The sequence below is a fragment of the Saccopteryx bilineata genome, chromosome 1 (genome assembly GCF_036850765.1).
Source record: "Saccopteryx bilineata isolate mSacBil1 chromosome 1, mSacBil1_pri_phased_curated, whole genome shotgun sequence".
Classification (NCBI taxonomy): Eukaryota; Metazoa; Chordata; class Mammalia; order Chiroptera; family Emballonuridae; genus Saccopteryx; species Saccopteryx bilineata.
This window is the reverse complement of record NC_089490.1, coordinates 153,019,615-153,033,422: the sequence shown is the minus strand read 5'-3', so window position 1 is coordinate 153,033,422 and position 13,808 is coordinate 153,019,615. Positions and strand designations below refer to the sequence as shown.

General features: G+C 50.1%; 1 protein-coding gene across 1 annotated transcript in view; it reads left to right on the top strand.

The window, feature by feature from the left end:
* Nucleotides 1–13,431, top strand: part of CATSPERD (cation channel sperm associated auxiliary subunit delta) — a 77,100-nt gene extending 63,669 nt beyond the window's left edge. The window contains exons 17-22 of the mRNA XM_066252671.1: nucleotides 1,816–1,868; nucleotides 5,498–5,572; nucleotides 6,418–6,546; nucleotides 9,040–9,223; nucleotides 11,875–12,032; nucleotides 13,206–13,431. Of these exons, the coding sequence (XP_066108768.1) occupies nucleotides 1,816–1,868; nucleotides 5,498–5,572; nucleotides 6,418–6,546; nucleotides 9,040–9,223; nucleotides 11,875–12,032; nucleotides 13,206–13,431 (825 nt within the window). The remainder of the gene's footprint in view (nucleotides 1–1,815; nucleotides 1,869–5,497; nucleotides 5,573–6,417; nucleotides 6,547–9,039; nucleotides 9,224–11,874; nucleotides 12,033–13,205) is intronic.
* Nucleotides 13,432–13,808: the final 377 nt, after the last annotated feature.

Sequence of the window (13,808 nt, the reverse complement as noted above, 5' to 3'; positions counted from 1 at the left end):
GACGAAGTGAGGGACCATCCTGGAGAGGGTTCAGAGGGTGGGACCAGTCAGAAAGCAGGACTTTCCTTTGAAGATCTGTGGCTGCTTTGAAAAGTTGATATGGACATGTTACACCATACATGAACCCTTAGGACATTATGCTCAGTGAAATGAGCCAGACACAGGACGAATACTGTGTGATTCCTTCATAGGAGGTCCCTAGAGGAGTCAAATTCATAGAGACAGAAAGTAGATGGTGGGTACCAGAAGCTGGGGATGGGCATGGGAAGTTTAATGGGGACAGAGTCTCAGTTGAGGAAGATAAGAAAATCCTAGAGGTAGATGGTGGGGATGGTTGTACAATATTGAGAATGTATCTAATGCCACTGAGCTGTATATACTTAAAAATTATTAAAATGGCCCTGGCCGGTTGGCTCAGCGGTAGAGCGTCGGCCTAGCGTCCGGAGGACCCGGGTTCGATTCCCGGCCAGGGCACACAGGAGAAGCACCCATTTGCTTCTCCACCCCTCCGCCGTGCTTTCCTTTCCTCTCTGTCTCTCTCTTCCCCTCCCGCAGCCAAGGCTCCATTGGAGCAGAGATGGCCCGGGCGCTGGGGATGGCTCTGTGGCCTCTGCCTCAGGCGCTGGAGTGGCTCTGGTCGCAACATGGCGACGCCCAGGATGGGCAGAGCATCGCCCCCTGGTGGGCAGAGCCTCGCCCCTGGTGGGCGTGCCAGGTGGATTCCGGTCGGGCGCATGCGGGAGTCTGCCTGACTGTCTCTCCCCGTTTCCAACTTCAGAAAAATGAAAAAAAAAAAAAAATTATTAAAATGGGCCTGACCAGGCGATGGCACAGTGGATAGAGAAAGCGTCAGACTGGGATGCAGAGAACCCAGGTTCAAAACCCCGAGGTCGCCAGCTTGAGCACAGGGTCGCTGTCTTGAACATGGGATCATAGACATGACCCCATTGTCACTGGCTTGAAGCCCAAGGTCACTGGCTTGAACACAAGGTCACTGTCTCAAGCAAGGGGTCATTCGCTCTACTGTAGCCCCCCACCCACCCATCAAGGCACATATGAGAAAGCAATCAGTAAACAGCTAAGGAGATACAATGAAGAATTGATGCTTCTCATCTCTCTCCCTTCTTGTCTGTCTGTCCCTATCTGTCTCTCTCTCTCTGACTTTCTGTCTCTGTCACAAATAAAAGAAAAGAAAATACACCTATTTTTAAAAAATTGTTAAGATGTTTATTTTATGTTTATTTACTATAATTTTTAAAAATGATACAAGTTTTGCATTCTGTTGTATGGTAAATCCATGTTTGTTTTAATATAAAGCTGCTTTTCAAACAATGAAGTCTCCTTGTCCTGTGGTTTTAGACTCCCTTATCTTTCTCTGGAGGTGCCACCACACCTCAGTTTGAGAAGCATGTCCCTAAGACAATCAGGCTAACCTCAAGTCATTCTTTCTCTTTCCTCTTTTCTGTTTGCTCATTGTAGCCCATTCATTCATTCATTCATTCCCTTTCTTCTGTATGCCAGGCATTGTGCTGGGTTTATAAATTAGGTTCTGGTCTCTGCGAAACTGCTAAGAGGTCATCAGCAGTGGGGGGAGGGGCTCAGCTATGCCCCAGTGCTGGGGCAGCATGAGCTCCATGGGCCAGGCACAGTCATAGTGAGTCCCAGGTGCCTGGGTCACCTTGTTGGGAATCCAGGTGCACTACGTGTAGTCCCTCCTGGGTGCGAGTGTGTCCCCGGACTGGGTCTGCACTGTGGCTGGGCTATCAGGACCCTCACTGACCCCATCAGCACCTGTGTGTGTCTCGCTCTCTACAGACGGCACTCATTTCAGTTGGTTGTGACCTGAAGAAAAAGATTGTCATTCAGAAGTAAGTATGTTGTTGATATTGGGGTGCGGTGGGGTGGGGTAGAGGGAAATGGGTGTAGGGATGGGGTGAGATTGGCCACCATTGCTTCACAATTGCTGAAGTGGGCAATTTGTAGGTTTACTATTTACATAATAAGTAACTTATATTATTGGGTCAAGTTTGAGTTTCTGGCACAGTGACCTCCTCTCCTTCACCGATTCACTGATATATTTTTTTTTTTTTCCTGTATTTTTCTGAAGCCGGAAACGGGGAGAGACAGTCAGACAGACTCCCGCATGCGCCCGACCGGGATCCACCAGGCACGCACACCAGGGGCGACGCTCTGCCCACCAGGGGGCGATGCTCTACCCCTCCGGGGCATCGCTCTGCCTTGACCAGAGCCACTCTAGCGCCTGGGGCAGAGGCCGAGGAGCCATCCCCAGCGCCCGGGCCATCTTTGCTCCAGTGGAGCCTCGGCTACGGGAGGGGAAGAGAGAGACAGAGAGGAAGGAGAGGGGGAGGGGTGGAGAAGCAGATGGGTGCTTCTCCTGTGTGCCCTGGCCGGGAATCGAACCCGGGACTTCCGCACGCCAGGCCGACGCTCTACCACTGAGCAAACCGGCCAGGGCCTGATATTTACATTTAATCCCTCCTCCCTAGTCATTTTGCTCATCTTATTTCTCCCTTATAATCCCTTAATTTCTCATTTTGGTTAACATCGTGCAGGGTTTTCTGTTTAAATTGCTTTCTGAAAAATACGGGAACTGCCTGACCAGGTGGTGGCGCAGTGGATAGAGTATTGGACTGAGATGCAGAGGACCCAGGTTCAAGATCCCGAGGTCACCAGCTTTAGCGCAGGCTCATCAGGTTAGAGCAAAAGCTCACCAGCTTGGATCCAAGGTTGCTGGCTCCAGCAAGGGGTTACTTGGTCTGCTGTAGCCCCACGGTCAAGGCACATATGAGAAAGCAATCAATGAACAACTAAGGTGTTGCAATGCACAACGAAAAACTAATGATTGATGCCTCTCATCTCTCCGTTCCTGTCTGTCCCTGTCTATCCCTCTCTCTGACTCTCTCTGTCTCTGTAAAAAATAAAAAAATAAAAAAAAAAAAAAAAAAAAAATATATATATATATATATATATATATATATATATATATATATATATATATATAAACTTTTCCTCCAGTTCCATTGTTAACCCAGAAAATGAGGCCATGAGAGGCCAGGAATAAAACAAAGCCTGAAGACTAGCCAAACCACCATCCTTTTGCCCTTCAAGCAGGATCTGGGTAGAGAGGGAGCCCTAATTTGCAGCACTGCCGAATGTCATGGTGTGAATACTCCTCCGGTGTCAGGCTGCCTCGTGACCCATCCACAGAGTTCCTGAATCCGGAAGGAGCTGACTTTAGTGCTCCCTGCACAAGGCAATCACACACTCAGGTGATGATTAGATGGGACTTTCCCTCCACAATGGAAACACTTTATTGAGTCAATAAATTATATATTTAGAACATATGTGCAGGAAAGTTTGTCAACACAATATTAAAAAGCTTTGCCATAGAGAGTGGGAAGATATTTGCCACATATGTAACCAACAAAGGACTTGAATCCAGAATTTATAAAGAATTCCTACAATTCAATTTAAGAAAAGAGAGAGAAAGAGAAATGAAAGACCAAACGGGCAAAGGGCTTGAACAGGCACTTCAAAAAAAGAAAAAATGCTGATCGCCTAACCAGGCAGTGGCACAGTGGATAGAGCCTGGGACTCTGAGGACCCAAATTAAAGACCCCAAAGTCACCCACTTAAGCACAGGCTCACCAGCTTGAACCCAGGGTTGCCAGCTTGAGCGTGGGATCATAGACATGACCCCATGGTTGCTGGCTCGAGCCCAAAGGTCACTGGTTTGAAGCCCAAGGTCACTGGCTTGAGCCCAAGGTTGCTGGCTTGAGCAAGGAGTCACTCACTCTGCTGTAACCACCTCTTCCCCACCCCCACTCGCCATCAAGGCACATATAAGAAAGCAATCAATGAACAACTAAGGAGCCGCAACAAAGAATTTATGCTTCTCATCTCTCTCTCCTCCTGTCTGTCTGTCCCTATCTGTCCCTCTCTTTGTCTCTCTCTCTTTCTCTGTCACACACACACAAAAAAAAGAAAATGAAAATTGTTATTTGAGACCCTTACCCACCAGCATGGTGGATCTAGCAAAACCTAGCCAGTGGCAAGTCCTGGGAAGGATAGGGATGCCCCCCACCCCGCCATCCTCCGGCAGCTTCTGGAACTTACAGACTGCTGATGGGCATGCACAGTTTTCAGCTGCTATGGAAGAACACATCCATCAGTCTGGCATTTCCACTCATGCACATTTGCACTGGCATAGGTTCCAGAATGTTCTCTGCAGCATTATTCTTTTTTTTTTTTTTAAGTGAGAGGAGGGGAGATAGAAAGATAGACTCCCACATGCACCCTGACCGGGTTCCACATGACAACCCCATCTGGAGCCAATGCTTGAATCAACAGAGCTATCCTCAGCACCCAGGGTCAATGCTCAAACCAGTTGAGCCACCGGCTCTGAGAGGGGAAGAGAGAAAGAAGGGAGAGAGGGAGAGGAAGAGAAGCAGATGGTTGCTTCTCATGTGTGCCCTGACTGGGAATTGAACCTGGGACTTTCACATGCCAGGCTGACGCTCTGCCACTGAGCCAGCTGGCCAGGGCCTGCAGCATTATTCTTTTCTTTTTTCATTAAGTGAGATGTGGGAGGCAGGGAGGTAGAGAGACAGGCTCCCACATGTGCCCCGACCAAGATCCACCTGGCAAGCCCCTACACAGCGATGCCCTGCCCATTTGGGGCTGCTGCTCCATTGCTCAGCAACTGAGCTATTTCAGCACCTGAGGCGAGGCCATGGAGCCATCCTCAGCACCTGAGGCAAAATTGTTTGAACAATTCAAATCATGGCTTCAGGAAGGTAGGACAGAGAGGAAAAGAGAGAGAGAGAAGGGGAAGGGGAAGGGTAGAGAAGCCGATGGTCACTTCTCCTGTATGCCCTGACTGGGAATTGAACCTGGGATTTCCACATGCCAGGTTGATGCTCTGCCACTGATCCAACTGCCTAGGGCCTGCAGCATTATTCTTAATAGTGCCAAGCTGGAAGCCCTTCAACTCAAATGTGCATCAACTGGAGGCTGGGTAGACCAGGTACAATGTTTTGATACACTGGACTAATGTAGCAATGAAAATAAATGAGGCAGAATGAGCCAGGTGGATCATACAAATATAGAGATGGCATGAAAGACACAAGAGAACACACATAGCATGAGTCTAGTCGTTAGCAATCAAAACCAGGCAAAAATCAACTATACAGCTTAGGGATGCATGCCCAGGTGGCAGAGTACATAGAAGAACAAGGAAATTATAGTTTCAAATGTCAGGACACCCAGCGCTGAGATCTTGGCCTCCAATATGAGGCATTAGGGTTTCTTGAAAAAAATGGTTGATTCTAGACTAGGCTAGGAAGACGCAAGATAAGCCTGGAGCATCTCAGAGAACCAGAAAGTAAGAAAGTGCTTGAACATCGAACCAATGGGAAGAGTTCATGCTGCTTCAGTTCTGCGTGATCAGCTTCTCACCACCTTTTGTTGCTTGCAGCGATATCTCAGCCTGTTACAAAGGCATCCTCAACCCTGTGGCCCTTCAGGACAATTACAGCTATGTCATCGAGAAGTGAGCAGAGATTTTCCTTCCCCCTCCCTCCTGTGGCCACCCCCCAGCCTGCTGCCCACTCATGAAGCCTGGCCACCTGCTCGATTGAGCTAGCAGAGTTGGCTAGACACTATCAACCAAGGAAGGAGGGGGTGGAGCCAAGGTTAACCTCTATGCAGTGGATTGGTCCCTTTTGCCACCAAGCAGGCATGGGATGTGGCTCGGCCCTTCTTGCCACTGGGCACAGGGAATCATGATGGTGCATGTCCTTCCCCCAACCCGTGGGAAGACATGGCCCTTTGGATACAGGCCAAAGTTGGTCAACTGTCCAGGGCCACAGCTGAGCCAAGACTGGCACTGTTGCGCTTGCTGACCAGTGTGGCTGCAGTCATACTTCATGGGGTCATAAAGAAGTGTGTGAGTCAGAGGTCTCAGAAAAAGATGATAAGAGATGTGTGTGAGAGGGTGGGAGACAGAGAGGGATAGAGAAAGAAAGAGAGACAGAGACAGAGAGACGGAGAGGAGCAGGGAGAGAGAGTTCATACATTTTTTTTGATTAGGCCCTTTAATTAGGGAGCGCACTGCTTTACTCAAAGTCTATTTATTTAAATGCTAATTTCATCCCCCCAAAAGCACCCTCACAGAAACATCCAGAATAATGTCTGACCATACATCCAGGTACTGTGGCACAGCCAAGTGGACCCATAAAGTTAACCATCACAGGGGGTCCCAGGTCATTTTGATCATAGCTCTGAACCCCCACCTCAGACATCCCTCCACTGGAAGCAGCTGATCCTGGGAGGTGCAAGAGTGGGGAAATGTCTGGGCTGCCTGGTGGGACCTCAGCCCCTGCCCCTCTCTGCTAGGGAAGCTTACGACCCCAACTTCCGCGGAGAGAAGGCCACCAAGGACCTGTTGGTGTACTACCCTTATGAGAAGCTGGGCTGTCCCCTGCTTGTCTACTACAACACCCCATGGAAGCCCGTGGTGGAACTGTAAGCGCCCGTGGGGCTGGGGGGTGGCAGCCGGGGCACATTTCCTGCTTCCCAGCTCCCAGCCTGGACTTTCAAGTCCTCCATCACCTTTGATAATGCTCACTCTTCTCCACCACTCTCTCCACCCCATCTCTCCACACCCCAGGCCCTCTCCAGCCTCACCAGCCCTTTGCCCATGCTGTGCCCTCTCCCTGCAACACCAATCCTGCTTTTTCCCTCCTTAGCTCTCAGCTCAGACAGCCCCTCCCTTGCCCACTGTCTCAGTTCAGGTGGCTATTACAACATACCAGGGACTGGGAGACTTAGACAATAGGCGTGATTGTTTCACGGTCCTGGAGGTCCAAAGTCCAAGATCAAGGAATCAGCAGGATTGGTTTTCCATGAGGCTACCTCGTTGGCCTTCTGACAAGCTCCTTCTTGCTGTGTCCTCAACCAGCAAAGAGCCAGTGCACTCTGGAGGCTCCTTTTCCTATAGGATCAGGGCCCACCTCCAAATACAGTCACACTGGGGGTTAGGAGGGCTCCAACACCTGAATTTGCGGAGACAGGTTTCAGTGTAATTTCTCCATTTTAATTAATTAATTTATTTATTTTTCTGAAGCTAGAAACGAGGAGAGACAGTCAGACAGACTCCCACATGCGCCCGACCGGGATCCACCCGGCACGCCCACCAGGGGCGATGCTCTGCCCCTCTGGGGTGTCGCTCTGTCGCGACCAGAGCCACTCTAGCGCCTGGGGCAGAGGCCGAGGAGCCATCCCCAGCGCCCGGGCCATCTTTACTCCAATGGAGCCTCGGCTGCGGGAGGGGAAGAGAGAGACAGAGAGGAAGGAGAGGGGGAGGGGTGGAGAAGCAGATGGGCTCCTCTCCTGTGTGCCCTGGCCGGGAATCAAACCCAGGACTTCTGCACGCCAGGCCGACCTACCACTGAGCCAACCGGCCAGGGCCCTAATTTCTCCATTTTTGTGGGTGATTGAGGATCCAGTGGGAAAACTTCCTCACAGGTTCTTGGGGGCTGGAACCACACCCTCTTGAATACATTGTAGCTCCAGACCAGCGCTGCCCAGAATTTTCTACAGCAGTGAAAATGTTCCACAATTCTGGGCCACTCAGTGGACAGCTAGGAGTTCCACGTGGCAACTGAGCACTGGAAATGTGGCCTGAGGAACTGGCTTTCCATTTTATTTAATAGGAATTAATTAAATCGGCACATAAGGATGAGTGACTCAGCTCTGTGCCTGGCATGTCATGTGACTACATAGTTGTTCACTGACTGAAGGGTGGTGGGAACAGGCTTACACCTGTAAGCATTTAGGTCATTAGAACATCATGCCTTAGTCCCACCAGGCCTCAATCCCATGCCCAGGTAGAATGACAAGCCAGGCACACAGGATTGAATCCATGGTCTAATGGCTAACCCCCTAATTCAGAGCTGCCGGGTGGGGGATGTGCGAGCTCAGGTGAGGGACAGAAAAGGGTCCCATTAGAGGAGGGGTGTAAGTTCCAAGCTGGCAGGAGACAAAAGAACGCACATCAAAATGATTTAAAACAACCCTAATTATTATACCAGCCCTAAATGTATACCTTTTGTGTGTTTGCAGACGTTCATCAGAAAAATATCAGAGGACTGTTGTGAAGGGTGTAATTTATTTGTTTACTTGCTTATTAATTTATTGATTTCTTTTTTAAATTTTATTTATAAAATTAAATTTAATGGGCTGACATGTATCTATAACAGTACATAGGTTTCAGGTAAACATCTCTATAGCATTTGAACTGTTGATTATGTTGTATACCCATCACCCAAAGCCAAATCATTTCCTGTCACCATATATTTGTCCCCCTTTACTCCCCTTTCTTTCTCCCCTCAGTTTATCAATTTCTTTATGAGTGACATTATTTGGTTATAGGACATCACAACAGTCTCTGCTTATTTGTCACCTTCTCATGCCTTTTGTGTCCACCCCATGGAACCAGAGGCAGATTAAGGTCAGTTGAGGCCCTGGGCGTAGAAGAAAATATTGGGCCCCTTAAAAAAAGAGAGAGACAGGGAAAATAAAAATACATGTTAACCATATGTTTTTAACCATATTTTTTAATAAATAAAAAATATTATGACTATTAATGTTAAAATTGCACACGTGAAACCAAACTTGGTGTCATTAGAAAAAAGTGTAAAGTTGGGGTTTTGTGGGCCCTTCAGAAGTCGGGGCCCAGGTTGCACGCCTGGTACATCCGCCTTTAAATCCGCCTCTGCATGAACATATTCAATGCCGCTGTCACTCCACCTCTTCTCCCTGCTCTGTCCCCACCTGCCACTGCTGTGTGTTCTCGTGTTGACTGTCCATGAAGTGTCAGCCAGGGGGGGGCTGGGTGGGGGGCTTTGCTTTGCTCTGCCTGCTCACCCCCCCCCCCCCGAATGGTCTCCTAACACATGAGGGCCGCCATGCCTCCCTGGGCCAGCCTCCTACAGTCACTCCTTGTGTGTGTCCTAGGTGGCGGGAAGGAAAGTTCCAGGAGGTTATCAAGGCAGAGTATGTCTTGCTGGAGGTGAACGGGCTGTTCACATACACGTACTCCCTGACAGCCAAGACTGCACTCTGCAGTTCCCAGCCACAGAACTGGACCACCGTCGTGGAGAATACCAGTGACAGGGGGCCCTTCTCCTGGGACAGAGAGGTAGTAGTTACTCTTCAATTATTTCCAAAATAAGTCACTGGTCAGATGGTGACAATGGATTGCACCCATTTGGGAGGTTATCCCAGTCTGGTTGGCCTGCTATCACAGAATACCAGAGACTGGGGGCCTATAAAACAACACATTTATTTCTCACCGTCCTGGAGGCTTGAAGTCCAAGATCAAGGTGCCGGTGGATCTGGTGTTTGCTGTCTCCTCACATGGCCAAAAGGATGAGGGAGCTCTCTGGAATCTTTTTTTGTGTGTGTGACACAGAGAGGGACAGATAGGGACAGACAGACCAGAAGAGAGAGATGAGAGCATCAATTCTTCATTGAGACACCTTAGTTGGTCATGGATTGGCTTCTCATATGTGCCTTGACTGGGGGGCTACAGCAGACCGAGTAACCCCTTGCTCAAGCCAGTGACCTTGGGCTCAAGCTGGTGAGCTGTGCTCAAACCAGATGAGGCCACACTCAAGCCAGCATAATGGGGTTTTGAACCTGGGTCCTCAGCGTCCCTGTCCGACGCTCTATCCACTGCGCCACCACCTGGTCAGGCTGGAATTCCTTTTAATATATATTTTTTTAATGATTTTATTTTATCAATTTTATTTTATTTTTTTTTAAACTTTTTTTTAAATTTTATTTATTCGTTTTAGAGAGGAGAGAGAGGGAGAGAGGGAGAGAGAGAGACAGAGGAGAGAGAGACAGGAGGAGAAGTTGGAAGTATCAACTCCCATATGTGCCTTGACCAGGCAGGCCCAGGGTTTCGAACCGGCGACCTCAGCATTTCCAGGTTGACGTTTTATCCACTGCGCCACCACAGGTCAGGCTATTTTATCAATTTTAGAGAGGAGAGAGAGAGAGGGGGGAGGAGAGAGAAGCATCAACTAGCAGCAGATGCCTCTCATATGTGCCTTGATTGGGCAAACCCTGGCTCTCGAACCAGTAACCTCAGAATCCCACGTCAAAGCTTCATCCACTATGCCACCATGAGTCAGGCTGGAGTCCCTTTTATAAGGGCACATCTTTATGATGTAATCACCTCTTTAAATCCTCACCCGCTAATAACATCCCCTTGGGGGTTAGGCTTCAATATATAAATTTGGGGGGGGACACTAACATTCAGTCCAAAGGCAAAGGTGTCAAGACATCGCAAGTCATGAACTGCACCTGGGAATGTAAGATGTGTGAATCCTTTGGGAATCTCTCCCAAGGGCATTGGCCAAATGTTCAGAGCTGTAGGCATTGTTGATAATGTTCTAGAACCATCCAAATGCCCATTACTAAGGGGCTGATTAAATTCACCATCTGGCCCTGGCCGGTTGGCTCAGTGGTAGAGCGTCGGCCTGGAGTGCAGGAGTCCCAGGTTCGATTCCTGGCCAGGGCACACAGGAGAAGCGCCCATCTGCTTCTCCACCCCATCCCCTCTCCTTCCTCTCTGTCTCTCTCTTCCCCTCCCGCAGCCAAGGCTCCATTGGAGCAAAGTTGGCCCAGGCGCTGAGGATGGCTCTATGGCCTCTGCCTCAGGCACTAGAATGGCTCTGGTCACAACAGAGCAATGCCCCAGATGGGCAGAGCATCGCCCCCTGGTGGGCATGCCGGGTGAATCCCGGTAGGGCGCATGCAGGAGTCTGTCAGACTGCCTCCCCGTTTCCAACTTCAGAAAAAAAAAAAAATTCACCGTCTGTTCTGCTCAGTAAACATTTCTATCATGCACACTGGTTTGTACATGACTGACACATAAGGGCACAATGTCAGTTAAAGGAAGAAATTACATTAGTCCTCTTGGGAGCCTCTGATGCACATTCATAGTTTCCATCAACGGAGCCCTTCAGTACCGAAGGCACAAACACAACGCAATGTAGCAATGCTACCAATAGGCCACGCTCCCCGCACCTGAGACCAGTCTTGCCTTGGAATTCTTGGCTCCTTTCCTTACACCGACTTTTGTCATTTGAGTTTGATCATCTATTTTGTTGGTGACATTGGTTTTATGCAATTTTTTTTTTTTTTTTGTATTTTTCTGAAGCTGGAAACGGGGAGAGACAGTCAGACAGACTCCCGCATGCGCCCGACCGGGGTCCACCCGGCACGCCCACCAGGGGTGATGCTCTGCCCCTCCAGGGCATCGCTCTGTCGCGACCAGAGCCACTCTAGCGCCTGGGGCAGAGGCCAAGGAGCCATCCCCAGCGCCCGGGCCATCTTTGCTCCAATGGAGCCTCGGCTGCGGGAGGGGAAGAGAGAGACAGAGAGGAAGGAGAGGGGGAGGGGTGGAGAAGCAGATGGCGCCTCTCCTGTGTGCCCTGGCCGGGAATCGAACCCAGGACTTCCCCACACCAGGCCGACGCTCTACCACTGAGCCAACCGGCCAGGGCTATACAATTTTTTTTTTTTTTACTGATGTGATTCACATAACACTTAACTATTCAAAAGTGCACAACTCATTTTTGCATCTTATGCAGAGAGGGATGTAGGCTGAACTGTGTCCACAGCCTCTTCACGGAAATCAAGAACTGGCTCACCCAGCGAGCGTGAGGCCCTGACTCCAACCATGGCGGTTTGGTGGGAGGGTGGAGGGTGTCTGTGGGTTCTGGCATGGCTTTCCCCAGCCCCCAGGGCCAGTAGACATACTTCTGTTCTCTTCTCCAGAACTATGTGAGCTGCCACGACCCCAACAACAATGCCCCCTTGAAATGGCCAAATGCCCCATATCAGATCTTGGGAGGCCCGACAGAAAACAAGGTCATTTTCAACCAAAGGAATGGAATCTATATCTTTTTCATTTCTATCGTGGATCCATACTACAGGTAAGTGGGTTGGGGGAACCGCCCTGAGGCTGGGGCCTCTGCGAATGGCTGGCTCTCCTGGGGCATGTCACACACGGGCGAGGGCCCCACTTTCTCCCCTCACTTTGGCAGGTCTTGTGTAAACCAAGATTCTCCAAATAGCCCAGACAGTCCCTGGGGAAGAGAGATTTTAAGTAATGAATGACATCTGTTTACTCACTAAATAAATCCTATGAAGAGCCCATGCTAGGCACTGGGAGAATAGTGGTAACCAGCAGCCACAGGCCTGCCCATGGGGACCAGAGTCATACCATGCCATGTCTGATGGTATGAAGGAGCTGCCTTGGGAATATTCAGGGATTCTGCAAGCCAGTTAACCTGCAATCGGCTATGGTGGTTGTATCTACGTCAGGAGAATCGGCACACACTACCAACCAGACCGCCCCCACCCCTGCCCCAGAGCTAGTTGTTAAATACTTACTGCCCACAAGGGCTGAGGAGCTCCTAAGTCACATGCAGTGTGCTTGTCCAGGTCATTGGCATCTCCCACTGGGAGAGGGATTATGGGAGGCCGCTCCCCCCTCATCATCTATCCCATCAAGACAGGTATGAACTCCACCCCCAAAAGCAGTGGAGACCATGCCTTCCCTAGAGGTCCTGGCTCGTAGACTCGAGGGACTAGCTAGCTCTGAGATGGCCCTGGGCAGAAGGCACAAGGGGAGGACATCCAGAGGAGGGGACTACCTGCGAGACTTGTCACCTTTCTGCACCCTGCTTCTGGCAGAGCCCTCAGTGAGCTGTCCCATCCCTTGGGTGCCCTCTCCTGTGATGCCCTTCTTACTCATCCTGCATCTTGCCACACCCCTGTTGGCTGCCAGCCTCTGGACATCTGTGCCGTTGTCCTGTCCCAACTCCACTTTCCTGCTGTGATGGAACCTGGGCATGGAGGGACATACCCCTTGTCCCTAGAGGAGAGGAGTGCAAGGGTCCCGGGGGGGGGGGGATGTGAATGCTGCCAAAATACACAAGAGGAAGGCAGACTCAGAATGGATAAAAGTTAAAGTGGATATAATGGAACTTGGTGCCCTGGGTCACTGGCCTGGGGCCCTGATCTCAGTTTTAACCTGTTTACTGGGTGAAAGGAGGGTCCCTGCAGGCAGTGCCCCATGGCCTCTCCCTATCCACCACTTGCAGCTACTGTCACCTGGAGACCACCTTCAGCATCTACGTGTACGGGGCTTTCCCATTGAAAAGCATCCCGCAAGAGGCCTCTATCATCCTGCTCATGCTCTCCATCCTGCTGTCTGTATGTCTGGCCTACATGATCCCCAAACTGCTACACACACAGCATGGCAACAGGGTCAAAGGGTGCTTAGTCAGTCTCTGCGGAAGGTGTAGAGAGTCTTGGGCGCGTTTCTGATGCAGGCACTGAGTGTGCACCAGAGAGGCTCAGAGTTATCATAAAATAAAGTGTATGTAAAACAAGCAGATGGCACGAGCATCAGTTATGGGTGATGTTTTCCTGACACCTACCTGCACTGCTCTGCCTCCCTCAACATGCTGGTGCTAGAGTCCCTCTGAGTGACAGCCCCTCCATGGGCTGGTACAGTCAGAACGGGGCTACCCAACCTCTAATTAAGGGGAGTGGGTGAAAGAGGCCAGCATAGGCACACAGTGTAGTGACAGCCGGGCCCCAGAAAAGGATAAAACTGCAACATGTTCTGTTAGAGAATATTAAGAGCCCAGGGGAAAGCAGGGGAGTCTGTAGAAGACAGATTGATGGGATTCCATATCTAT